The sequence below is a fragment of the Penaeus chinensis genome, chromosome 20, assembly GCF_019202785.1.
Source record: "Penaeus chinensis breed Huanghai No. 1 chromosome 20, ASM1920278v2, whole genome shotgun sequence".
Lineage (NCBI taxonomy): Eukaryota > Metazoa > Arthropoda > Malacostraca > Decapoda > Penaeidae > Penaeus > Penaeus chinensis.
Window position 1 is genome coordinate 23947445 of NC_061838.1, and position 26500 is coordinate 23973944.

A 26500-nucleotide genomic window follows, 5' to 3' on the forward strand; every position below is an offset into this window, starting at 1 on the left:
AAAGAGCAGAAAAAAACATTTAACTTGATAAACTTTTGACTCTTTAAATAAACATTAAATATTTTATACTTATTATTCTCTTTGTAGGTATTAAATAAATCAATATAATATTACCAACAAATTTTGTAATAACTTATATAATGATGTTAATATTGCAAAAATTATCTAATAGACTGTGAAAATATGTAACACAGTGAGTATATACTAGAAAATCTACGTATCTAAATCATAGTAGCAACATATGACCTTTGAAATAAAACTGAAAATTTGTAGAACAGAATAGCTTGATATAAAAAGCATCACCCTAACCCTAATAATGGTTATTCATATTCAATGAGGCTAAACTAAATTATATACCTTTGCAGACAAATATATTGAGCTCTTTATGAGAACAAAGTTTAGCACATGTTAGACATACGTCACAGCACAACATTCACTACTCGTAGAGTATGTGAACGTGAGACCTCTTACCACAAATTCAATTACAATAATGAAGAAAAAAGTCTTGGAACGAGTTTACACTTAGTAATATAAACATCCCATGCTCCAAAAGGGATATTCAGCAATTTCTGGATATTTTTTTTTGCTTTTTGTTTTTTTTTTTGTCTTCAACACAAGATATATATATATATATTTCATATATATATGTAGGAATTTACAAAAGTATTTAATTATTTTTCAAACATCAAAACTGATGAATTTCCCCTCAGCACTTTTCAACATTCTGTCAGCACACATGGAACTCTGATATGGCCTTGAGTGCTCTTTGAGATTTCCAAATTTTATACACTTTTGAGGAATCTTTTACTAACACAATTTGAATATTTTTCAACTTCTTTCGATCACGTTGAACACACTCCACTGGATGATTGTTCATGAATTTGGTCCCAGAAGAATATGGACAATAAATAAATAAATACTAGGTGTTACTAAAAACAAAAACAAAAAGAAAAAAACTACATGGTATTTTCTGTATCAGATCTAGGAGACAATGAAGAACAAATGATGATTAGACGACAGACACACGACACGGGCTGCAGACACTCCCAAGATGAAGGTGACACAGTCATCTGTTGTGTCCACTTGTCGCAGTGGACAAGACACGAGTGGAAATCAACCAGAAGTCTTAGACTTTAAAAATAAAGTTCACAGGGTACACTTTCTCAAATTACACCTTTGAGAAAATGAAAGTTAGAAAGAGTACTACACAAGCTCTGGCTGTCTCTTCTCACTCGTCCTTAAGTCTCTTGTAAAGACTCTGTACATAGGTGAAGACACACTTCCAGTCTGGTTTCTTCATCACGACCATGTCCTCTACATCAAGGAGTGCCATCACACCAGCTTTCTCACTGCAACAACAAGAAATTCATTACTAAATATATAATAATAGTAAAAATGTATTAAAATTCTCATTCTCTCTCTTTTTCCTTTCCTTTTTCTCTCTCTTGATAATGTTCTTGATCTCAAAATCCACTCTCTCTCTTTCTTATTCTCCCTCTAGCTCTCTCTCTCTCTCTCTCTCTCTCTCTCTCTCTCTCTCTCTCTCTCTCTCTCTCTCTCTCTCTCTCTCTCTCTCTCTCTCTCTCTCTTAATCTAATTAATAATAATGACCATAAACATAGTGAATTTTAAGAACTAGTACTTACTCTGCCACTCTGAAAGCAAGTTCGAAATTGTAACGACGATTCTTGGGGTCGAGTTTATCGAAGTCAAAGGCATCTGGGTAAAAGTGGTGGATGAGAGCGCAGAAGGCCATACCATCGTTCCAACTTGTGCTGAAGTTCTCAATCTTTACTCCCTGTTTTGGTGAGAAGTGAGAGGTTAGCGTGACAACCGTAGTAATCCGAGGCAAGGAAAATATTCTGGATGTGAATTATCATCTGTCTTAAGCAAAAGGATAGCTATGGAAGATTTTGTCTCCGGATATGGAGATGAAAGTATGGTGCTTCTTGCAAAATTATCTGCAACATTTCAGCCAATTTATTCTATTATTAATTTTTTTTGCATATGACATAATTTGGTTAAGTAAATATGGTTAAAGCAATTGCTGCATTAATAGGTAAGGTTTTAAGCATCATGTGTGTAGAAATATTGTAGGACAGAAATCTTAAGAAACTTAAAATATAGCAGAATGGATAAGTCTGGCCTTTCTGAAAAAACTTACTTCTTGTTATGAAAATCATTCCAAATGATTATATTATATATGAGTATATAGTATAATTTGCACTTTAATATGTATGTTAGAGGTGGGAAAAAAAAAAAAAAAATCATCTGTAAAAAGACATTAAAAAAAAAAAAAAAAAAAATCTGTCAGTAACTATGATTCAAAGTCATTAACTTGCTCTAAGTGTTGTCATGCATAAACTACAATAAAAAAAAACACTACAAACAAGCACACACTACTGCCCCTAAATGTATACTAATAATCAAGGATCGAAGAGTGTAAAAGAACCTTAAGATCAAAGGTTCTAAATCTATTTGCTAACAATTACAGAAAAATAAAACTAGCTGTATTATGTACAGGACAATGTTGAAATTTCTCCCAACATTCTCCTCATCCTTCGTCCAAATCTGTCGTGTCAACATTTTCTCATCATCTATAATGGAAATTGGATAAAATTCTTTCAGGTTATTCGTTTTATTGCTGCTGAATTGTGTTCAGCTGGCAAAGACCAGGGCCATAATCTTGCCACTCATTGCACCAATTGTGGTTCTGATTTTATTTTATTTTTTTGTATGGAGCATAACTGAGTATAAATTTAAATATGTCTACATGAAGCTTTCAGGAAACTATAAAGAAAAAATAACATTAATCTCTTTGAAATTTTGAATATCAATAGAATTTTGTTATTCTCTGAGAATCATTTTTGCTCTTTTACTTGAGAAATGAAATTTGAAAATATCCTAGAACATGAAAACTGTTGTTACCACTGTCTGAAAGTGGAATGGGACAATATAGTGTTTCTGCCGTCTTGTTGCATGGTGCAGTGTTACTTTGTGTCTTGGGGCTACATGCATGAAGCCCCATGGAGGCCCTGTGTACCTTATAGTCGCGGGTGCGGCACTGGCACCACGTCAGCAGCATATCCTTCACCCCTGAGGCGCTGCGACCAAGTTGACTGGATAATTGGAAAAGTGGGCCACCACCCGCAGACTTCGACTTAGAGCTGTAGAAGGAGGAAGAGGCCGTGAAGCAGCATTGACCAGCAGGCAGTAGCAGCACCAGCAGTAGAGAGCAGCCAGCAGACACCCTTTTGGTTAGTGCCTCGTGCTACACAAATCATGCAGCAGTTCTGCTCTATACTGTAGTTACACTTTTTCTCTAAGGGAGGCTAAGATCTATTGTTATTTTTTTGTTAATAGAGGAAAGATGAACAAGGATCACTTGCACACACACAAACGACAGAAAAGCGAAGAACTCTGAACAAAAAACACAAAGAATAGCAGATTTTTCATGACACATAAGCAAAATATTCTTTAAACCACAAAACACACAAAAATATCTCAACCCACATATATCAGCACTATATACGCAGACGTATATTACAAACACAAACTAGATCTACACATTGACTATAAACATACCCTATCACATTTTTCAAACATTATTCAAATGTATAAGGAAGACAATCAAACAGTATCTAACCAAATAGATACATAAATACAGTGAAGATATACTATAAACATAAATCACAATTATTAGGGCTCTATCTAAAAAAAAAAAATAATCTGTCCATTCATGGTGTACTATTAGTCAACAGTTCTGTATTCATTGTACAAGATAGTACATTTTATGCAGACTGTGTGTGTCTGTGTGTGCTCTAAGGGGCAAGGAAAGCAGTGGGAAGCAGCTGGACTCTAATGTAATCATTCTGTTCTAAGGGGGATGCCACTCTAGCTAATCACAGAGCTGGAAAAAGAGATATCGAGAGCAAACCACACCAAGTTATAGAAGTCGTGTTTGGGAAGCCTGTGTATGAACAGTCAGATGGCAGATGGAGCATACTCATTTCACTATAATAACAGTGGTTAGAAGGCATAACCAATCAGTATGCTACATAATCCATCCACTTCAACAAAATCTTTCCAAACACCAACAGTGGAGGGACAGCTGAGAGCGGCGATGTTCTATCTAAGAGAACACTGGGAACCTTGTGATCCAACTCTACCTTACTCTCGTACTCTGCTGTGGATCTCTTACAGAAGTCTAGGATGATTTTTTTGATTGTGGCAGCATTGTGTCTGATAATTGGCAGGGCCAAGGAGAAGGGACTGGGGAAACACAGGAGGAGTTAGATGTTGTCCCAAGAAATCTTTAACCATTGATTTAGAAGGAACCAATGATCAGTTGTATAATCTAGGGAGAAAACCTATAGGTGTGTATGGGAAGCACAGGTAATTGTAGATGTGGGAGGGTGACACCACAAGCACCACAGGTATGCCCTGGCCATATACAGGGTGTGGGAGAGCCTGAACCAGGCAGAGAAGACAGAGATATGAAGAGGAAACAATATACTCAATAAATGGGTAGAAATACAACAAGATATAAAAACATAAATATGCTCTAATGTATACCCTGTAAAAAATCTTCAAGGATGTGTGTAATAATGTTTGAAGACTACTTTTAAGCAAAATATCCCAAGAGTAACAATGCACATATCATTCACTTTGATTAATGCAGTAAAGCAGAGTCTGATAATGACGTGGAGTTTAGTGTGAATTTATTACGATGCATATTTTTAACATTACATTATCAAGTTCTGCAGTACAACATAATCAAACTTTATAGCCAAAAGCTCTGTTTATACAATGAATGGCACAAAGCACTCTTAACATGTGTTGGAGGCTGTCCTTTGTCCTCTCCAAGAACTACCTATCCAGTCTAAACAGGCTGGTACACCAAGCACAGGAGACATTTCTACGATTAAGCAACTGAACTAGTTTTAACCTGAAATCATCTTGAAGAAAAAAAATAGATATTATACATGACAGTATATACAATAACCACCCTGTACTGTGACCCTGAAAGCAAAATTTTTCAAGCAATGTCTATTTATGCCCCAAGTCTATTCCCCCTAATGACAACAAGAAACATAAAGATGGATGAAATGACATTTGCAGTTTTTCTTTAAGAATATCCAACCACTTAGGTCTATTTATTTCTTCAGCAAACATAATTTCATCCATATTCTATCCACTTTTGAACCCTTTACCATATCAATATCATCAGCAAAATGAATTCAAAGCATTATTGTCACATAGGAATAGATCCCTGCTCATAGTGCTTTGAAGACCCAGTGCTGCTAATGATACTATGGACTGAAGAATGTACATTTCTGGCAATTAACCTCCAGTTCTTAAGAGGGACTTACTTTGGTGTGCGGGGGGTCTGCGAGTCCATTTGCTTGAACTTGTCAAATGGGGACACAACCTTTTTGCTGTCAACTGAAAAATAAAAAAATAATATAATGGCATAGTCAAATAACAAATGCACTGATTTACTTTCAATTTTAAGACAATATTAATCAATACCATTACTACTCCTTTGCAAACAAGGTTTTCTGTATACTGATTCAAATGAACTTCATTGCTTCATTTCTCCTTTTCCGCCTCTTTCTCCAGAGAAATATATAGCCAGATAAAAATGAAGTTCCCTCCTGAAACACCTTTGCCAAGACGCACCTTTGCTCATGGAGGAGGAAGTCTTATAGGAGGAGCTGGATGAGGAATAGGAACTCTTTTGGACATTGACTGAAAAGAAAAGGATTATGTGGCATGAAGAATGAACGAATTTTTACACTTAGATCTTATAACATTGTGGTATTATGCTAAAATCATTAAACCAAAAATAAAAACAAAAATATTTATGCTTCTCTCTCTCTTCTGTTACTTCATATATCAATTATTAGCAACCCTTTTCCATGATATAACAGTAAAATCAAATTAAAATTAAATTCGTGTATGCATGTGCTCTTTGTTATATATAAGGATATATCTGAGAGAATATGTAAAAAATGGGTGAAAATAGTGAAGAGCTATTAATTAATGTCGTAGGCCATTATGAGGAATAAAAATGAGAGGTAGGCAGTTCTAAGTCTACTTTTCTGTTACTCTGACAGGCCACGGCACATTTGTTTCGTCTTCAACTGACAGACGGGGACTGATTTTCTCTTGCGGTCGTTCTCCTAACATTATTGTAAAGCTATATATATATATATATATATATATATATATATATATATATATATTAATCAGTTATTAGAAAAAAAATACATATTATCAATGGCCGCATCAAAAGAAAGTGTATTTGTGTGTTTCTTCAATCCATTTTGAGTGCACATGACACTTCAAGTTATACAGTAGGTATGCAACAAGACTGGATCTAGTACATGTAATTAGTGAGGGGAGACTAACATACCTTGGCTGGAGCTTCGAGATTCTGTATTGGAGGTGCGGGACACGCCGAAGGGTGACACAGTGGAAGAAGTCTTGGAGTCTCCTGTTAAAGGGATCACATTAGTCCAGAATTACTATATTTGACTTCACCAATAACAAAAATAAAAAAAGGGAACTAACACCACCAAGCCTTCCAATAATTTCCTCGCCGAGCATCTGTATGTGATCGTTTACTGCCATAAAGAACTATGTTTGTTCTATTTTCTTCAAGAAGCTTTAAAATCTGTTTCCCTCCTTCGTACTTTCAGTAACTATCAATAAAATAAACCTGAGACCAATTACCCGGATAAGCAACCACACAAGCCATCTTGATGAAAAATCGCGATGTTCTTTCTCGTTTCCAAAACGCCGAATGCCCAACGGAAATCCAAGAGTGGCGCCGGGTACAACCAGAGTCCTCGGTACTCAAGTGTCGTAGCGGGTGATTGTCCGTTCACGAGGTGCTGTTGGCCTCAACTGATGGCTCGTGCTGAACGTCGCCCAAGATATAGCTGGTGTCTCAGGAAGTACCCTGCTATGGGGTTCCCCGCTCTTGACATGGTTGAGGGGATCTGTGCCACCTGGACATCTGGGAGCCCTGTCATCCACTATGGGTCACCATACCTTTTCTTCGAAGTTAATTCTGTGTCGGCCATGGCCGCATTTTTTCGCCGGAGCCACGAGTACCTTAGCGATAGCCCTAAGACCTTTATCTCGACTGTCGAGCCTTAAACTGAACGAATTTTCAATCCCGCAGATAAAAGAGGATATGCTTTTCTCTTCAACCCGAAGCTTCTGGCAAATACTCCCATCGACCTGTAATGGTTTGAAATAAAAACAATACGCTTTAAAGCCCCTTTGAGCTGCTCAGCCATCGCTGGTGTATCTAACCTCACCCACCCGGAAGTCGGCCACAAATCCGTGCTAATTGGGAATTTTTGCCATCTCGCAATCCGCGCGCCCAAATCCCCGCCTTGGACAATTGGTGAGTACGGGCGACAGCTGCGATATGGGCAATGGATGGCACCGTGCCATGTTCTTTAAGAATATTTGCCAGCAGTTCTCGGAAGTCGGTCCCTTTGTCATGAGGTGAAACTTATTATTGCAGCAGTTAATAAAAGCTTAGGGCAACTTGCGCTACGTATTTATGTGGTTATAATGAGTTCGCTTCGCAATAACTATGAGGTTTCCTCAAAATAATGTCTAAAAGATGAACGAAATTCCCGGAGACACGACCCCCAGAGGACCTGTGACGCACGCACGACCAGGTGTGTGGCATACATCGCGACATTCTGTGACCTAAAGGAGCTGCGATCTTAATAGTGTCCACGTTGACATGTACAGATACAGGTCACCAACTGAATGTATTATGAGATAATATATATGTATATATATATCGTCTTTTTATTAAGAATTGAAAAAAAATCGAAATAAAAACTGCTAATTCAGTGTCAAAGAATTGAGTATCGAATGCAAATAATTTAATTATCGTTTTTTTTTTTTGCGCATAACAAAAGCACTAAAAACTAATAAACAAGAACACGAAAACTGGTGCAATAACAATGAAATGACAATTGTGCTAATGAAATATTTCGGAAAAAAAGAACGAACACTGAAGATTGAAAGACTATAAGCTAAAATAATATTAATAGTAATAATATAATAAAAATAAATAACCAAAACAATGCAAACCTTTAAAGAAATGACAAACCGCCGAAAACCTGAACGAAGAACAACTAAAACCATCTGAAGACAACAGAAATGACAACCAATGACAGGCTTGTTCGTGCCATCGCTCTTTCAGCATGCAGACAGACAACCCACTAACCTACTTAAGCTGTCTGCAAAATCGTCTTGTTTGTGGTCTCCCTCACGCATACTTTACACGCTGATTTGTGAACGCGATTAGACAGCCGGTTTCGAACAGAGGGATTGGGAACGAGAGGAAGAAAGGGAAATAGCATGTCGGTGGCAGCGACGGGGATAACGAGGTTGTGATAAATTAATTAAAGGAAAAGAGTAAGTAAACTAACCATTATCTCCAGTGTCTAACCGCCTTTTGTTGTAAGTTCATTCACCACAGCTAAAATCCCAGACGGTTTTCATCGTTGCATTCTTTAAAAAGTTTCGAATTATATGACAAGATTTCCCTTTATTTCTCTTCCCCTTCCCTCCTTCGTCCTTCTTTTTTTCTCTTCTCATCCCGATATAACTCGTGGTTGCTTATCTCGGTCTCCTCTTCCTGGAAATACTGTGCTGACGTTTTCCCACCTTGGCAGATCACACTCCGACCTCGCCGAGAGGGTATTGGCTTAAGGCACTTGGCAGACACAAAGGGAAGTGGCGCTGTGCTGTTTACATACATATTTTTTTAATTACGAACATTGGAAATCGTGGCAATTAAATAGGGTCTCTTATCATGCCTTGTCGCCGGCGAAACATCTACTGTCACTCATTAGTAAGCTGATTTGAGTGGTGTTATTCACTGTTTTAGGCCGCCTGAGTTAAATGCAAGAAGCAAAAAGCAATACAAAGAAGTCCAGAAGTTAGGCCGAGAAAGTTCAATGGTTTTCTTTACAAAATTCTTTCTTTTTATGATGCAATTCCCACAGACGAGGGAGTTAAATGGATTTCTTTACAAAATTCAGATTTTTTATGATACAATTTTTACAGGAAGGGTGTTTTATATATATATTAAAAAAAAAAAAAAAATATTTGTAAAACTGTACACAAGAGTTAAATATAAATACTATAATATTTAGTTGTATGTAAAGATTCACACAATTATTTATAACTTTGGCATGCTGAATGGTTGAAACAAATCAGTAATGAACAAGTGAAATGTTTTATATGTTCAACTGTATATTTGTTTGATAGAGAATGTGCCTATTTGTTCAGTGTCTTTGCATATCTGCTGTCTTTGTCGTGTATATACTTGTGACTCATGTGTATATTAGTGAACACGTGCGAAATAGTGTAACTGTGAATGTGCATCGTATTATGAATGACCGTGAATGTACGAAGTGTGAGGGCTGTTGTGTTTGTGTCATACGGTGTCGGGTGTGTCATACAGTGTCAGGTGGCGCTTCGATACCCACCTGGCCGGGAGCCACCTGGCCTTCGCTGATCCGGGAAGTTCTCCTTCAACCACTCGTTAACCAGGGCCACATCTACAACACAAACATGCCACTACAACCTGGCCCTCTTTCAGCAAGCTCCACGGAGAGGCAATGGAGGCAAAAGGAGGGGTAGGGGGGAGGGGGAGGGGGGAGGAAGGACAGGCTGCTGCTGGCTTATGGGGATAGTACTGTACAGGGAGGGAATGAGGCGGGATAAAATCGGCAGGGTGGGGGTTGTGTTAAAGAGACGGTAAGTGTTAATAAAATAAAACTACACTGGGGGGAAGGGGGGGGGGATATCCACAGGATCTGAATGGAAGGATATTTATGTATATAATTTATCCCCTCTAAGTCTTCATTAGGGAAAAAAAGGATAATAAACAGCTGTTTGTGACAAGGATCGGCAGGCTGAAACCTCCAGTCATCTCATGAACAGTTTAAGGACACAATAATCGCACCGAAGCCCGTCACCTTAACCAGGAGATCTCGCGAAGAATTCCGAGCTCTAAATGGGTCAGAATGTTCCAGCGTCATGCTCGATGAAAGACTTTGATATTCATTACAATTTTATAGATCGAAATATCGACATCTCTGAGGAACGGAGGCGAAGATCAGAATGGAAATCTAGAAGCCTGAATGTGCCAAACTTAGGACATTTTTTTTTATATACTGTCGTTAAAGGTGAGAAAAAAGAATCAAGTTAACGTTAAGCTTCTCTCTCTTCTGTTTGTCATGTGCAGACACACTAAAAAGCTTTGGGTGAATTATAAGCAACTCCTGTACATACTAGAAGATTTGTAGCAACTAACTCCAGTAACATTATACATATTAATTAATATCCTAAGCAGTTAAAATTATCTACATTCACTACGGGGCACAACGCCACACCTCAAATAGAGCGCAATGATTTGATATACACATATACATAAATACACACATGCATATATATATATATATATATATATATATATATATACACACACATATACACATATGTGTGTGTGTGTTTGTGTGTGTGTGTGTGTGTGTGTGTGTGTGTGTGTGTGTGTGTGTGTGTGTGTGTGTGTGTGTGTGTGTGTGTGTGTGTGAGAGAGAGAGAGAGAGAATGAGTGAGTATATATGTATGTATGAGTAATGAATATATGTATATATACGTACATATATGTATATATATATAAATGTGTGTGTGTGTATGTGTATATATATGTATACATGTATATACATGTGTATGTGTGTATAATATATATATATATATATATATGTATATGTACAGTATATGCATATATCAGCACTGGTGACACTCGGCAAAAAGGGAAAAATATTGAAGCATGCTAACAACTTTGAACGCAATCTATCTACGGGCTTCTCTGCTAGCACGTAAACTCAACTTTTATACATGGGTAGTCACTAAGGCAAAAAAGAGAGAAAATAGAAGAAAAAAAGAAAGAGACGAGCAAGAAAAATAGTAAGAGAGAAAAAGAACATCAAAACACCAAAACATTCTGTCCATAAGTTAATCATTCCACCTCTAAGAATATACTCCAGCAAGGCAGACGGACTTCAGCTCATAATTCTTTTTTTAAATCTAATAAATACCATTTCTGAAAATCTCTCTGGAGGGAAGATGACTAGATAAATTTCAGTGCACATCTGATGGGGGAGGGTTAAGTAAAAATGCATTTTAAATACTTTCAACCTTTTTCAACTAAAAAGCAAACAAGGCAAATTAAATCACCAGTAAAATGCATAAAAAAATCACTCAAAATCTATTAGAATATTTAGTAAAGGCTTCATGCATTCACGTTATTCATATCACACAGGGACATAAGATTAGACCCTTTAATTGTCGAAGGTGGTTATTTACACACATAAATATAAATATAAATGCAACAAAAATAAAGAGAAAAAAATCCTACAACAGCGGGATCTGGAAATGTATACAACCTACACAGTCCAGACTACTGCAGTGCTTGTTACATCTGTCTCTACACACTCTTACCTCTCACTGTTGATCTGAAGCTTGAAAATAAACAAAAAAGAAAAAGTAATGAAACCAAATGAAGTCATGTTTACAGGAAAGAGAGAAATAGTACATCAATGGGCCAAAAAGCGGAGTAATTTGTACTCTAATGTAAAAAATGAAGCTTAGAGCCATATGGTAGCATGAGGTGGGGCGATATAAACAGTAGTACTTGGTCATAGGAAAGCATCAACAGCAGCGTCAAAGCTTTTATCCTCGAAGCTTTTACTCTATTCGTAAAAAAAAAAAAGTTGCTCAAAACAATCCATGTACATTGTACTACGTACACAGGACTAATAGTGCATACACCGAGAGAGCAACACAGGCAACGAACATGAGTTCGTCTTGCTGTTGCTGTCGAGCACTTAATGTGAGCTCGTGGAACCTTTCCCCGGCTGACCACCTGACTTCCATCTCGTTTAAGCTCGCCCTCAACGCGTCCATTCCGACGTTCGTGTCTCTGATCGCACTCTCGTCAACGCCTATGTCGTTCCCTCGAGTGGGAAGGGGTTCGCGAGGCCAGATGTCTGGGCTGGTTCTGAGGGGCGTTTTGGGTTCACCTGCGAGCGACCCTGAATCCCCTCTTTCGTGACTCGCTACGCCCAGCGCATGTTCCTCGTCTTCATCGATATAAGTGAATCCCACGAGAGTGCTGCGTTCATCCCATACCACATCGACCGGTGCAGGTGTTTCGCGTACATATTCCCCGCTTATACTAGAGTCAGAAGTTCGAATCCTGACGTCTTGAGTTAATTTTGGATTTTGAACGACGGTAATAATTGTACCAGAGTCTATAGACGATGATGATTCACTGTCAGACTCATCCTCGAATTCCAAATCTGATTCGCATTCTTTCTGCTTTGATTTTTCGAAGTCGCCGTCATCGACCCGATCGTAAACGAATTCGCAAACCGCGGAATCGGGAATGGCTTCGCTGAGGTCATGTGACTCGGGTGAGAACTCGGAAGACGAAACGGGGTAACAGTCTTGTAACAGGTCGGGTAACATGCTCATGGTCGGCGGTGACGATGGTGATATGAGTGGCGAGACTGACGGCGAAATACTCGAAGGTGTGGAAGGCGAGGAAGCAGAGGTTGATGGTGAATTAGAAGTGGAATGTAAATGACCGGATTCTGTGGCCCGATACGAATGCGGCAAATGTAAATAGGAAGGCCTTTCAGCTGACGATAAATATGAAGATGCAGGTAAAGACGATGATAATGGTGACTGTGTTAAAGATGACTGTGCTTTTGAAGGTGACGATTTTTCTTTTTGCATAACTGTTTGTAAATTTGATTGCGACAATGATTTTGTTTGTGAAGTTAATGACGATGAAGAAACTGATAAATCATTTAATGACGACAGCGTTTGCGGCGATTGTGGGTATGACGTAGATGATGAAGGTGACATTACACTCTCAGACCCGGTCGATATAGATGCGCCAGCTTCGGAAAACGAGACAATAACCGGTTTAATTCCCGGTACGTCGCTGACTAGCGGAATAAAGTCATCTTCTTCAGTTTCCCCTTCTCCCCTCATTTTTAGAATATACGGCCGCGTCCACTTACGACCATCCAAACCCGTGAAATTGAACTCCAAAATTCTCCCTGATCTCGTCCCCTCCGACCCGCCTCCGCCGTCATCATCCGGGTCCTTGGGAACACCTGTTTCTATATCCTGCGAGCCACGGGCGTCTTGAGCATTGTTTTGTTCTAGAACTGAAGCGGGATTTTCAGCGCCGGATCCTTCTCTACACACGGTTTTCCTCTCTTTGGACGGCGAAGGACTACGTTGTCTATCAGCATACACGTCATTAAAATCACCTTTGAAAAACTTCTGAGCAATTGTGTTCTGGCGCCGCGTAATGATGACATTTTGCTGAGAGTCGGAGACAGCAAGGAAATGTTCGGTGTTGCCGTCTTTTGGCGGAGCGTTATCGGCTGCCACGCTCGGGGCTCCGGCATCAAGATCGGTTACGGTAATCTTTGGGATGAGGAATGCCGGCCTTGCACGGAATCTGGGCGAGTGCGCACTCGGCCCAGGGCTCGTTATTGTGACTTTCCCAATACCTGCATTATCTTCTTCGTCGGCAAACCCTCCCTCGCTGTCTGACCCGGTAGACCCCCCGAGACTCTCGCTACTGCTGCTGCCCACTGGACTGCTTGCGCGTTCTGGACAAAGTTGTAACGTAAATGATATCTGACTAAGGAACTTTGGACGCTGACTTTTTTCATCGATTGTCTTGTAATAGATGGGCACGGCGTCGTCAGCACGAGAATAAGTGTGGCAGCCCTTTGGCATGCCTTGGTCAGCCATGGGTAAGTGCCCACGAGTTTCACCTACCATGAAGCTGCTGTTAGTCCAACCCTGAGACATACCTAGAGAAGCTTCACTACTGCTATCGTCTCCACCTTCACCCCGAGGCTCACCCTCCCCACCCTGCTCCGAAGTGTCACTTAGGTGCACTTCTTGCCCCTCAGAGGTCGAACTGATCTCGACACTACCAACTGCTTGTTGACTGAGGCAATGTGTCTGAATGAGGACCTGTTGACGAAGGTCTTCACTCTCACTTTGACTTTGTACACTCTGACCTTCCACCACTAGACTTGAGAACTCTTGAAACGTTTGCGAACGCATTGTCTTGGCTTCACGTGCCACTTCGGACATTTCATCGTCAGAAGTTTCCACTACACCCTCACTCTGAGCTCGGCGACGGGACTCTGACCCGGGTGAACCCTCGTCCTCTACAATATCTAAATCTTTAAGGAGTGCATCCGAGAATGCTTGATCTATCGAAGTGTCTAATTCTGTCCCCTGAAGAAGCTCCTCCCATGAATCTGCTAATTCGTCATGGTCGGTGCTTGTTTTACTTACTGTTGAACTAACTACTACGGAAGACTTTTGTTCTAACTTATGAGATATCTGTTGACTAGACTGCTGGAAAAATGCAGCTATTTCCCTACGCTTCTTTTCCGCACTTTCGGGTGACATGGAGGCTTCATACTGTCCTTGCGCATAAACAGCATTTGGAGTAATTGATGATGGAGTCTGCCGTTTTTTAGGCTCTTTACCCCATGGTATATTAGCTGCTGTTGCGGGTTCTGGTTTAGTATTAGCAGGATAGAAGGCGAGACTCTGAGGTCTCTTTTGCTTTGCTTGCAAAAGATCCACAGGGATCTTGATGCTGACGGACTGGACAGTTCCTCCTTGTTCAGTTTTCTCCACCAGAGCAGAGAATCGTTCAGTGTGAGAATCGTGGAAGCTTCGTCGTTTCTCCAAGAATGTTGACTCAGGGTCGGCAGGAGAGTCCGGGGTGCCCTGACCCTCAAACTTGGCGAGACCCATCTTAATAATTCCAGAGTTGGAGTGCCGTAGTGGTACCGCACTGGACGACTCTGACACCTCGGGTTCTGTCATATCAGCAAAAGCGGCGATATTCTTCTTGACTAAACCAGAACTTGAATGTCTAAGACCAGGTGAAGGAGTGAGTTCTGCTTCATTCCTGTCGGGTAAGCCCTGTTCAAAAGCAGCTAAAGTCTTCTTGATCAAACCTGAACTTGATCTTCGCACAACACCTCTGGGAGGGGGAGATGCTTCTCTGGAGTCACATGGAGATCCTGTGCTCCCTCCATCCTCAAACTTTGTAATCTCCTTTCTGACCTGCGACGTGATTGTTGAAGGGTCTTTCCATGGTACTGCTTTCTCCTCATCGGTTTTTTCACTCGTACTCATTGCTGCTTCCCACTTCTCACATTGCACTTTGCTGAGTCGTTTTACACGGTTACCCTCAACTGATACACCCTCTTCAGCTTTGGGGACCCCCCCATCCCACTGCAGAATTTGCTCTTTGCTTAATCGCTTAACCCTCTCTTCTCGCTCCTTGGTAACTGCTACTGATTCCCCTGAAGCTAAATTTTCCCATTTCTCCCTCTTTTCCTTATTTCTCATTTTAACTACCTCGGTACTTATCACAGTAGTATTTTCATAAATGCGATCTTCCTTACTGACAGTTTCCCATTTATCTATCTTGTTTTTCCCAATTCTTTTAACATCAGACTTTTCCTTCACGACATCCTCTTTTGAGGCAGCATTTTCCCATTTATCAACTTTCAATTTACCAACTCGACCTACCCATCCCATACTATCGGCTTCTGCCTGGGTAACTGTGCTACTACTGACATTAGTTTTCTGTCCTACCATGACTTGTGATTTAATTTGCTTTTGCACTTTACTTTCAATAACGGTTTCATTCTCTTTAGGTTGACTTTTCCCTTCTAATAGTTTTTCCTTACTCTTTTGGACAAATCGACCTGATACGTCTGCAGCTACACCCTCTTTCCAGGGCTTACTGGAAGATGAAGTTGATGTTGATGAAGAGACTGCTGTTTCCCACATGCTTGAAACCTTACCTTGAGAATTGAGCTGAATTGATTCTCTAATTGGTTCTAAGTTTGAGGACGCACCTGTGGTTGATGTAGCAGTCTGGTCAAATTTATAAGCTGCAGATGCAACGTTCTTGGTATTTGTTGTGAATGGGGGTCCAGAGACAGAGGGGGGAATGGCTGACGGCTGAGAGGATGATAACGACTGAGTGCGTTGGTGACGACCTTGGTCACTGGATGTAGGATGAGGTGGAGCTATATTGTCAGAAGTTTTAGGCTTAGACACAGAGTCTGGGACACTGCCCCATCTTGACACTCCTTGCTGAGGAGCAAAGTTCGTGGTTGGTAGAGGGGGGACATTAAATTCGTTTGCTTTGGGTTTCATGGTGTTGTCAGGATTACTGTTCCAACGAGACACCTTTTTATGCTGCTGTTGTTGCTGTTCTCGAGCCTGTTGTTCCCGAAGCTGCTGCTGACGCATGGCAGTTGTTGGAAGCGGTGGCACAACATAATCTGTTGCTTTCAACCTAGAAGGAGCAACATTGGCTCCACCTTGATTAGTCTGCTGAAGGAATGTGCTTTGTTCCTTTGTTTCTGATCCAGCAACATTCTTTAGTGACTGTGACAGCCTACCAAGTCCAACATTCTGAGAATTGATGTTCTGAACTATAGGTTTTGCTGATATATCCTCCTGCAAGGTAGAGACTGAAGAACTCTTTGCACGAAAAGTATCACGTGTTGCAGAAGTGAAAGCAGCACCCACAACCTTTACAGAAGACTTTTGCATACTACTAGAGCTTTCAGTTAAACATGTGACAGAGGAACTCTTTGTTCTATCGGTTTCTTTAATTGCAGAGGTTCGGCTGCCAAACATACCCTTTCTTGCTACTTCAGGACTTTCAACTGATTTTGGCGAGTCTGGCAGTGAAGATACAGAAGAACTCTGACTCCCAAACGATACCTGATCGAAGGAGAAGTTCTTATTGAAAGCTCTGACTCTCTTTTGGGTGGGTAATTGTGCTCTTTCCGGCAGGGACGAAACAGAAGAGCTCTTAGACCGATCCATGTCTGGTGATGTTACCTTTTGCACCTCATGGCCTGAGGAACCCTTCTGACTCTGTACACGGCGGAGTCCTGACTTCTCCTGAGGTGATTTTGGCAGAGCTTGGACTGGTGACTGCTTCTGTACAGGCTGAAACTGCATATGTATTTGCTGAGGTTGTACTTGGACTGGCTGAGGTGGCATCTGGATTGGCTGCGGTGGCATCTGGACTGGCTGTGGTGGCATCTGGACTGGCTGTGGTGGCATCTGGACTGGCTGTGGTGGCATCTGGATTGGCTGCGGTGGCATCTGGACTGGCTGAGGTGGCATCTGAACTTTTGGAGACTGTACTTGAATTGGTGGAGAAGTAACAGGACCAATAACCTGAGCAATGAATGGTGTGCCATTCACACCACCTACAGTAGCCCCATGATGTATTTTAGTCTGGGAACACTCCACAAACACCTCGTCGTCATTCACCTCTGCATCATCATCACAGTAACTTTCTTCATTATCTACATTAGATCCACGGCCAACGGAGTTCTGACTACCGGTCCTGCCTGAAGCAGAGAGACTCCTTCGGCGAACAAGCTCTTCACGAGACTGATGACGGGTGAGTGCCGCGGTGACCAGCCCTGCGGCGCCCTCGATGCTGCCCTGCCGTGTGACAGGCACTTTGGTAAGTGGCCGTGCACCTGGGCGAACACCCTCCTGAGACTTCTGCCTCTGGAAAACTGTGCTTGTTGTTGAGGTAGATCCAGCTACCTTTTGCGTTTCTTCATCAAGCACAGCTTGTTGCACGGCACTTAATGGCTTTCCTGGTTGGAAAACGGCTTGCTGCGGTGGAGACATCTGTTTCTGTGCTATAGATGCTGCCTGTATTGAGCTCTGATTCTGCTTTTGGAAGACAGTAGTCTGTACTGTACTCTGACTTTGGTATGTTGTTGGAGCTTGTTGCGGCTGTGTTTGCTGGAATTGTTGAATCTTCTGCTGATTCTGAAGCTTTTCTTGCTGCTCCTTTATTAACCTCTGCTGTTCTAATATCTGTTGTTGCTGAAGCAGTATTTGCTCTTGCTGCATCTTGATCTGGAGTTCTTGCTGTTCTTTCAATAGCTGCTGTTCCTTCAACATTTCCTGTTTTTGTTCCAGTTCTCTTTGCCTTTCTTCTTCTTGCTGCCTTAGTAATTCTTGTTGCTTTTGCAATTCTTGCTGCCTCTGAATTTCCTGTTGGCGCTGTATTTCTTGCTGCTGTTGTATCTCCTGTTGCTTCCTGAGTTCTTCCTGCCTCTGGAATTCTAGCTGTCTTTGTGCTTCCTGCTGTCTTTGGAGTTCTTGTTGTCTCTGTAATTCCTTTTGTTTTTGCAACTCTTCTTGCATCTGCACTTCCTTTTGTCTCTGCAGTTCTTGCTGTCTTTGCAACTCTTGTTGTCTCTGCAACTCCTGTTGCTGCTTCTGGAGTTCCTCCTGTTGTCGCTGTAGTTCTTCCTGTCTTTTCAGTTCTTGTTTCTGTAATTCTCTCTGCCTCTCTTCTTCTTGCTGCCTTTGCAGCTCTTGCTGTCTCTGCTCTTCCTGTTGTCTTTGCAGTTCCAGTTGCCTTTGAGCTTCCTGCTGTCTTTGTAACTCCTGCTGCCGCTCTGCTTCTTGTTGTCGTTGCAGTTCTAGCTGTCTTTCTGCTTCTTGTTGCCTTTGTAATTCAAGCTGTCTTTGAGCTTCCTGTTGCCTTTGCAATTCCAATTGCCTCTGAGCTTCCTGCTGTCTTTGCAATTCCAGCTGTCTTTGTGCCTCTTGTTGCCGTTGCAACTCGAGCTGTCTCTGTGCTTCTTGTTGCCTTTGCAATTCTAATTGCCTTTGAGCTTCCTGCTGTCTCTGCAATTCAAGCTGCCTTTGTGCTTCTTCCTGTCGCTGCAGTTCCAGTTTCCTTTCTGCTTCTTGTTGCCTTTGTAATTCCTGTAGCCTCTGTTGCTCCAGTTCCTTTTGTTTCTGTAATTCTTGTTTTCTTTGTAACTCTTGCCTTTTCTTCGCTGCTTCCTGCCTTTGCAGTTCTTGCTGTTGTTCAAGTTCTTCCTTTTTCTTTAGCGACTCTTGTCGATGCAATTCCAGTAGCCTCTCCTCTTCTTCCTCTTGTTTTTTCCTTATTAGCTGTTGATGCTGTACATGCTGGTGAACGCCTTGCCACACATTATATGATTCAGAACTTGATACTTCTGTACCTGCAACTGTATTCATACGTCGATAGTTAGCTTTTTCGCGGTTGCTTGCTAGGTCTGAATCAGCAGAGCCAGCACGCACTGCCTGAGTCTTCCTTTGTTCTTCACCAAAGCTCAGCTGCTTATTGATAGCAGCCTTGTGGACAGCAATCTTGACAAGCATCTCGGGAGTAAACAATTTTGAGCTTGGATCATCAGTCAGAGATTTTTCCTCATCACTGGGATTTCCTGCAGTTCCAGGGTTCATTTTGTTATGGTACTGGTGGTATGTCCAAGAATCTCCACTTACATTTTCAATGCTATCTAGTTTGTTAATCATCCCTGCTACAGATCCAGCACTCTTTGTGCGAGAAACTTTATTTATAGTCCATTTGCTGACATTTCCCTGCTCTTCTCCTGATATCTGCTTTTGCAGCTGGTTCTGGATTCGACTTACATAGTTGGCTTTGACGACCCTATCTGCATTTATCTTATAAAAACCTTCAAGTCTCTGTTTTTCCTCAAAACTCTTCTTGCGTTTACTTGCCAAGTTACCAAGAGGTCTGTAGAATTCTGTGGTTCCTGGTGGCATAGAGGGGGTAGACTTAGACTTTGATAACAGGTGACCTTGCTGCTTCTCTGCAATGAATTGGTACACAGGTGCAGGAGGACATGGTTTGTATATTGATTCTGCTGAGCCAGAATCCACTCGCTGTGGGACAGGTGGTGGCTGAGGACACTCACCCCTCTGTGGCAATGGCGGAGGTGCATCTATAAATTCTGTTTCCTGCTCTACTGCTGCATCAAAAGGTCGACAGTCTGGAACAGTTGGTTGAATGGCCAAGGTTGTTGGTCGCTTGGGTGGCACTGCAGGACCTTGAGCAAACTGTTGACGAGGAGGAATCACTGGTGCAGCTGGTTGTTGTAGCTGCAGATTAGGACTCCTCTGTCGTTTCTTAATGTCTTGTTCACTATCAACTGATTGAGCCTGAGCCTTTTCCACAAAGAAGTCTGACTTCTTCATTACATCACGTTTTTCAAGCTTCTGGAAGACCTTACTAGGCTTAACAATGGAAGGTTCATGATGTTTGTGAAATATTCCTGGCAGCTGAGCCTTTGTTCCAACTCTGTCAAAAGGTTTGATTGAGAAAACTTCGCCTTCATCATCTGAGTCTTCTGAATCACTCTTATCGCTGTCATGCTGGGCCTGCTGCTTTGCAGGTTTCTCCACTGGCATGTTGGTAGCCGGGCTATGAGGACTGATACTCTCTGCTGAAAATGATGTCACAAGATTACTGTATTCCTTCTTTGTCATTCCTCCTGATTTAGCAATAACAGGTTTGTGTATGAAACCAACATCTTCCAGCGAGCCCGAATGAATGATCTGGCGCCAGTTCTCTTTCATCACACTAACATTACTCTGTGAACGACTTTGAAGAGGTTGAAATTTATAAGGTGTAGGCCTTGGCTGCCACAAATCACGGTAAGTTTTTTGTCGATCCTGAACAATGTGTGTGCCAGCAAAATGTGCAGCAACATTATCTCCTTTAGTGATATCCTCTTTTGAATTTGGCTTCTCAAAGCGTTTCTTTGCTGCCCTGATCTTCCAAGGAATATCCTTCCTGTCCTTCTTGCGGTATCCTTCCTGATCACTGAGTCTGCTGTCAGGTGTCCCGTCTCGAATTTGATTGCCTTCTTCGTCTAGGATTGGCTCCTCTTCCTCCTCGTTTTCGTGCTCGGTGCTCGGCTGCCTCACCAATTCCTCTCTAGACTTGCACTTACCAATGGCCGAGCTGAGGACAACCCGTGCTTCACTGCGACTTTCCTGCCTCTCAAGAGAAGTGTGATCGCTTGATGGTGTCGAGTGAGCTGAGTGTGTCCTGTAGGTCTTGCTTGGTGATTTTGAGCACGAGCTGTCTGAGGAGCGAGATCTATGACTATGCTCTTGGTTCATTTCATCAACTTTCATTACAATACCTTTGGCTTCATTAAGGTTGACACTGAATTTAAGTCCTCCTGTGACAACAGCAGGACTGCCTGCCCCTGATGAGGCATAAGAGGACGAATGTAAGATACCCGAGGAACTAGACATCATGACACCACTTGTATTCCTCTCCGGGCTGTGCTGCACTACCATATCAGCATCAGCTTCCTCATATTCTTCATCGTCATCATCCTCGTCTTCATCCTCATCCTCCCCTTCATATTCTTCATCATCCTCTTCATCATCCCCATCCTCATCGCTATCATGATCGTGAGCTACTACATTACCGTCTTTGTCTGCCATCCTGCCCTGCTCATCAACCTCGTGGTCCTGCATGACACCTCCAAGTGAAGTCTGGAGGCGGTCGATGAGCGAGAGCAGTTCCGTTCCCTGTCCCCCCTGACCCTCAGAGCCAGAAAACGTCTGACTCTTCGACTTGGAAAGATTTGTCTTCAACTTGTCTAACACTGAATTAACTTCGCCTATCAACTCGGTGCTAAACTCATCATCGTCTGTGTGCGTTTCTCCCTGACCCCCCCCGCGATTCCTTAGAACGGCCTCCTCAATGTTCGCCCTCACCCCCTCCATGAACACGGCCAGTTCGTCCTGGTTTTTACTCGAATCGTCCCCTGACTCCGTGCCCGAATCGAACATGTGCTCCTCACTCGACTTAGGGTTACTGGAAGGGAAAGAGTAAGATGAGGAGGACCCACGCGCTGAAATATTAGCCCTCGCGTGTGTCCCGCCAGAAGAGGAAGCCCCGTCACCAAAGCGTTGTCTATATTCCTCAAGGGACGCTTTCAACTGATCGAAAACTATGGGTTCCAACTCACCCTCACTGCTACGCAAATCAGAGTCTTTTGTGTTACTAGTGGCGGATTTGGACATTGCCTCGAATCTAGAATGCGCCGTCGAGGTCTGACTACGTGACCCTCGACTCTGGTCATGGCCGCTCAGCTCCTCACGGAGACCTGCAAAAACACAACGCACGTCAGTAGTGATCCTTGTGAAATGTTTATAACAGTAATAGTTATGATTCATAAAATATATTTATGCCAACACCATTTTGCAGTGATGAAAAGTATTACTATCTAGAGAGGTCCAATTATACAGTCATCTTGCTTATGCAAATAGAACATATAATGCACTGCATACAAATGTTCTTGAAGTTATTTTCAGCCATCATACAAAGCAAAACAGAATCTTAAAAACATTAATAATGCAAAACTATTAATAGCGTACAATTACAGCCAAACATGCCCACGAAGAAGATATGCATTACCTTTCTTTTCGGCCACGAGAGCCTTGAGGCGCATTCTGATCTTCCTGCGGTCCTCATATTCATCGCAGGAGTCAAGCTGCAAGACAGAAAACGACAGTTAGTGACTCGTAACAGGAACTCGGGGGGGGGGGGGGGGGGGATTGGGGAAAAAAATATGCGTTTCCGTGGGAATGGATTTAAAGCAATTAAAACTTTTCTGTAGAAACGGATAAAATACATTTAATAATATGAAACAAGGAAAACGGAGACGAACAACGCATCTCGATTTTCAAAACCACAAAATCTAATTCTTTGCAAGGAAGATAAACACAAGTGTAAGCACGTAACCCCTACGTAAACCGGAAAGAAATCAGACTATCGCTATCCTTATTTTTTTTTTTCATTTTAGGAGAAAACGACCCGCATTAAAACGTAATTCCCTCCCTGTCCCCGCCCTTCCCCCCAACTCCCCCCCACCCCCGCCCTCCACCCGGAGTGTAAACATAATGCCAGCCGGAGGGGGTGCCATAAAAGGTATGGTACCGCTCGAGAGGGCTTGTAGACGCAGCCGTCGCTTATGTTGGCTCAGAGGCATTCGTTGGATACGCGCCATCATCCTCGTCACACTCCTGCTGTTACTTGCGCCGCGGAGACCCCCTAGCTCCTCTTTTCGGTCCTTGGCGCCCACGCTATGACCCGAAGGCGCGGCGGAACCCATGTTAAAGCGCCTTGGAACTTTCGGTGACTCATTCGGGTTAGGGTTCCTACGTGTGTATATTTGAATCGTTCGGTACAGAATTAACAGTGATTATTACGGGTATCGGAAAACAAAATAACAACAAATTGCTTATTTTTTTTTTTTTTTAAATCCGAGAAACCACCTACTCCAAGAACACAAAAATATTTAAAATAAATAAAGAAATAGAAAACTATAATATTAATGATGATAAAACAAAATAACACACACACATACACTCTTCCCAAGCATAAAGACCATCCTTCAATAACCAACAGCGGAAAAATTAAGCAGAATAGAACCGAGAATCTTTTTAAAAGGCGCAACGCGTTCTGCTAGGGAGCTGCAAGGAAAAGGCGTCGTTTGCGCCGCTCGCCGTGGCAGCTTCAGGCCAAGAGATCAACCATCGCCCACAGAAGGGAGTTTTCTGGCAAGAGGAGCCCTGACATTACATTCTCTGCCTACGACGCCAAGCCAGGCATAATTCGTTAAACTCAAGCCTCGTCATGTTTTCCCTTTTTTATCACGTCGTTAGTTTCTGTGCATTAATCACGACACAAGCCTAGAATAAAAAATAAAAAAAAATAAAAAAAATATATATATAATATATATATATATATATATATATATATACACACACACACACACACACACACACACACACACACACACACACACACACACACACACACACACACACACGTACATACATACATACATAAATATATACATACATCCATCCATACATACATATATATATATATATATATATATATATATATATATACATACACACACACATATATACACACACATATAACACACACACACACACACAAACACACACATACACACATATAACACACACACACACACACACACACACACACACACACACACACACACACACACACACACACACACACACACAAACACACACACAAACACACACACACACACACATATATATATACATATATATAATATACATACATACATATATATATATATATATATATATATATATATATATATAACAAATCAACAAAATATTTCTCAATTCATAAGTTTTTGTTTGCCTAACTTTCTCACAACGACTATCGACCCGCAACCGGTGGCAAAGCGAAGATCCCAATCGTCTCCTCGGATCAAAAACCGAGGGTTTACGGGCACCGAGCTTTCATCAGTGCCACGCGAGTGCCCAAGATGGCACCTCGAAGGTTATCAAAGCAAAATGATCCTTCTCGCGGCCACGTTACACCTCGTCGGGCCCAAAACAGGTGAGTGATTTGTTGACATTTACCAACCGCAGGTCCTGGCAGATCTGGCTCCCCTCGCCACCCATTTAGGTCTGCTAGAGGCACCTTCACCTATCACACCAACCTCGTCCTCCGCCGTCCCCTTGTTTTCATATTTATTTTCCTATCTCTTCTTCTTTTTCCTCTTCCCTCCGTGCCTCATATCCTTCCTCCCCTCATCTTCGTACCTGTAATCGATAGCAGGTAAACTGTCGAGGAACTTTCGGCTGTTTGTATGTCTTGGCGAAGGAAACTGCTTACACTGTCAGGAAGTTTTTTTGAGTACACAGACTGAGAGAGTGAGGTCAAAGGAGGGACGGTGAGAGAGAGAGAGAGGCAGAGAGGCAGAGAGGCAGAGAGGCAGAGGGGGAGAGAGGGAGAGAGGGAGAGGGACGGAGGGAGAGGGAGAGAGGTAGAGGGAGGGAGAGGGAGTGAGGTAGAGGGAGTGAGGTAGAGGGAGATAAGTAGAGGGAGATAAGTAGAGGGAGGGAGGTAGAGTGAGGGAGGTAGAGGAGAGAGGTAGAGGAGAGAGGTAGAGGGAGAGAGGTAGAGGGAGAGAGGTGGAGGGAGAGAGGTAGAGGGAGGGAGGGAGGGAGAGGGAGAGGGAGAGGGAGAAAGGTAGAGGGAGAGAGGTAGAGGGAGAGAGGTAGAGGGAGGGAGGGAGGGAGGGAGGGAGGGATAGAAAGAGAGAGAAAGAGAGAAAGAGAGAAAGAGAGAAAGAGAGAGAGAGAGAGAGAGAGAGAGAGAGAGAGAGAGAGAGAGAGAGAGAGAGAGAGAGAGAGAGAGAGAGAGAGAGAGAGAGAGAGAGAGAGAGAGAGAGAGAGAGAGAGAGAGAGAGAGAGAGAATGCGAGTGACGGATGGATTGATAGATAGATAGAAAAATAGATAGAGAGAATGTGAGAATAAGAAACGAGAAATAGACAGATAGATAAATCAAGAGAGAGACGGACAAAGACAAAGCCAGGGGCAGAAACACAGACAGAGAAGACAAGAGAGAAGAGAGAGACACTGATAGAGAGCTAATTCTAGCATGGAAAGAAAGCTTTCAGGCCCCACACATGTTCACCGTGCACCTTGACGCAACAGCTCAGTTTAGGAACATCTGGCCGGGAACACTCAGCAACACCTGTCTAACATCCCTGTCCTTCTTGTTTACATTTACCCTTTAATCCACCTGCTTCTAATTTTGTCACGGAGTCAAATGGCGAAGTTATGAGACTGTTTATATATAAAACTGAATATTACGAGACTGAGTGAGTAAACAACCAAACAGCTTGCCAAAATCTCCCGCCTACGCAACAGGTAAGGAAATGTCTGTCGCGGGATGAGAATGATGGTCATTCTTTTAACCCTGAGACACAGAGGACAGAGAGAAGAAAGGGGGAGGAGGAAGAGGAAGAGGAAGAGGAAGCAGAGGAAGAGGAAGAGGAAGAGGAAGCAGAGGATGGGGAGAGGGAGAGGGAGAGAGGGAGAGGAGAGAGAGAGAGAGAGAGAGAGAGAGAGAGAGAGAGAGAGAGAGAGAGAGAGAGAGAGAGAGAGAGAGAGAGAGAGAGAGAGAAAGGGGAGCACATAAATATAAATATGTACGTCTGTATATGGACACACAATTCTCTTTACAGACGACTGTGTATCTGTTACACGCAAGGATGCACAGCTTTGCAAAAGGCATCTCATACAGGATACCCACAGACAGAGAGACAGCCAGTGCTGAGTGCCAAGGACTGGGTTCAGATATAATAAACGGGAGCAGATGGCCAGTGCCTCCCACAGTACGGTAATCTGGCACCTCATCGCCCGCCACTGGCTCCTGCAGTAAGCACCTTCGCGCCCTGACTGTGGGTCGATTCGGGCGTACGCGTGCAATAAAGTGAATTATATATATATATATATATATATATATATATATATATATATATATATATATATATATATGCATGCATGAATATAGTATGCATTATGCATGTATAAAGATTAAAGATAGATGGATAGACAGATAGTTGTACACTGAGAGAGAGAGACAGAGAACTCCACCGGTC

General features: G+C 42.2%; 1 protein-coding gene across 2 annotated transcripts in view; it reads right to left on the reverse strand.

The window, feature by feature from the left end:
• The window catches only part of LOC125035796 (titin-like), a 97478-nt gene that overhangs the window by 605 nt on the left and 70373 nt on the right, over window positions 1–26500 (reverse strand). The window contains exons 7-15 of one of the 2 annotated variants that reach the window (XM_047628012.1): window positions 22451–22526; window positions 22002–22139; window positions 9534–9605; window positions 6419–6499; window positions 5683–5751; window positions 5373–5445; window positions 3044–3167; window positions 1647–1798; window positions 1–1349 (exon numbers count right to left, since the gene is read on the reverse strand). The exon at window positions 1–1349 is cut by the window's left edge and continues 605 nt beyond it. In XM_047628012.1, coding sequence (XP_047483968.1) covers window positions 1229–1349; window positions 1647–1798; window positions 3044–3167; window positions 5373–5445; window positions 5683–5751; window positions 6419–6499; window positions 9534–9605; window positions 22002–22139; window positions 22451–22526 — 906 coding nt within the window. In that variant the 3' untranslated portion in view covers window positions 1–1228. The remainder of the gene's footprint in view (window positions 1350–1646; window positions 1799–3043; window positions 3168–5372; window positions 5446–5682; window positions 5752–6418; window positions 6500–9533; window positions 9606–22001; window positions 22140–22450; window positions 22527–26500) is intronic. The other variant, XM_047628013.1, reaches the window with a different exon arrangement.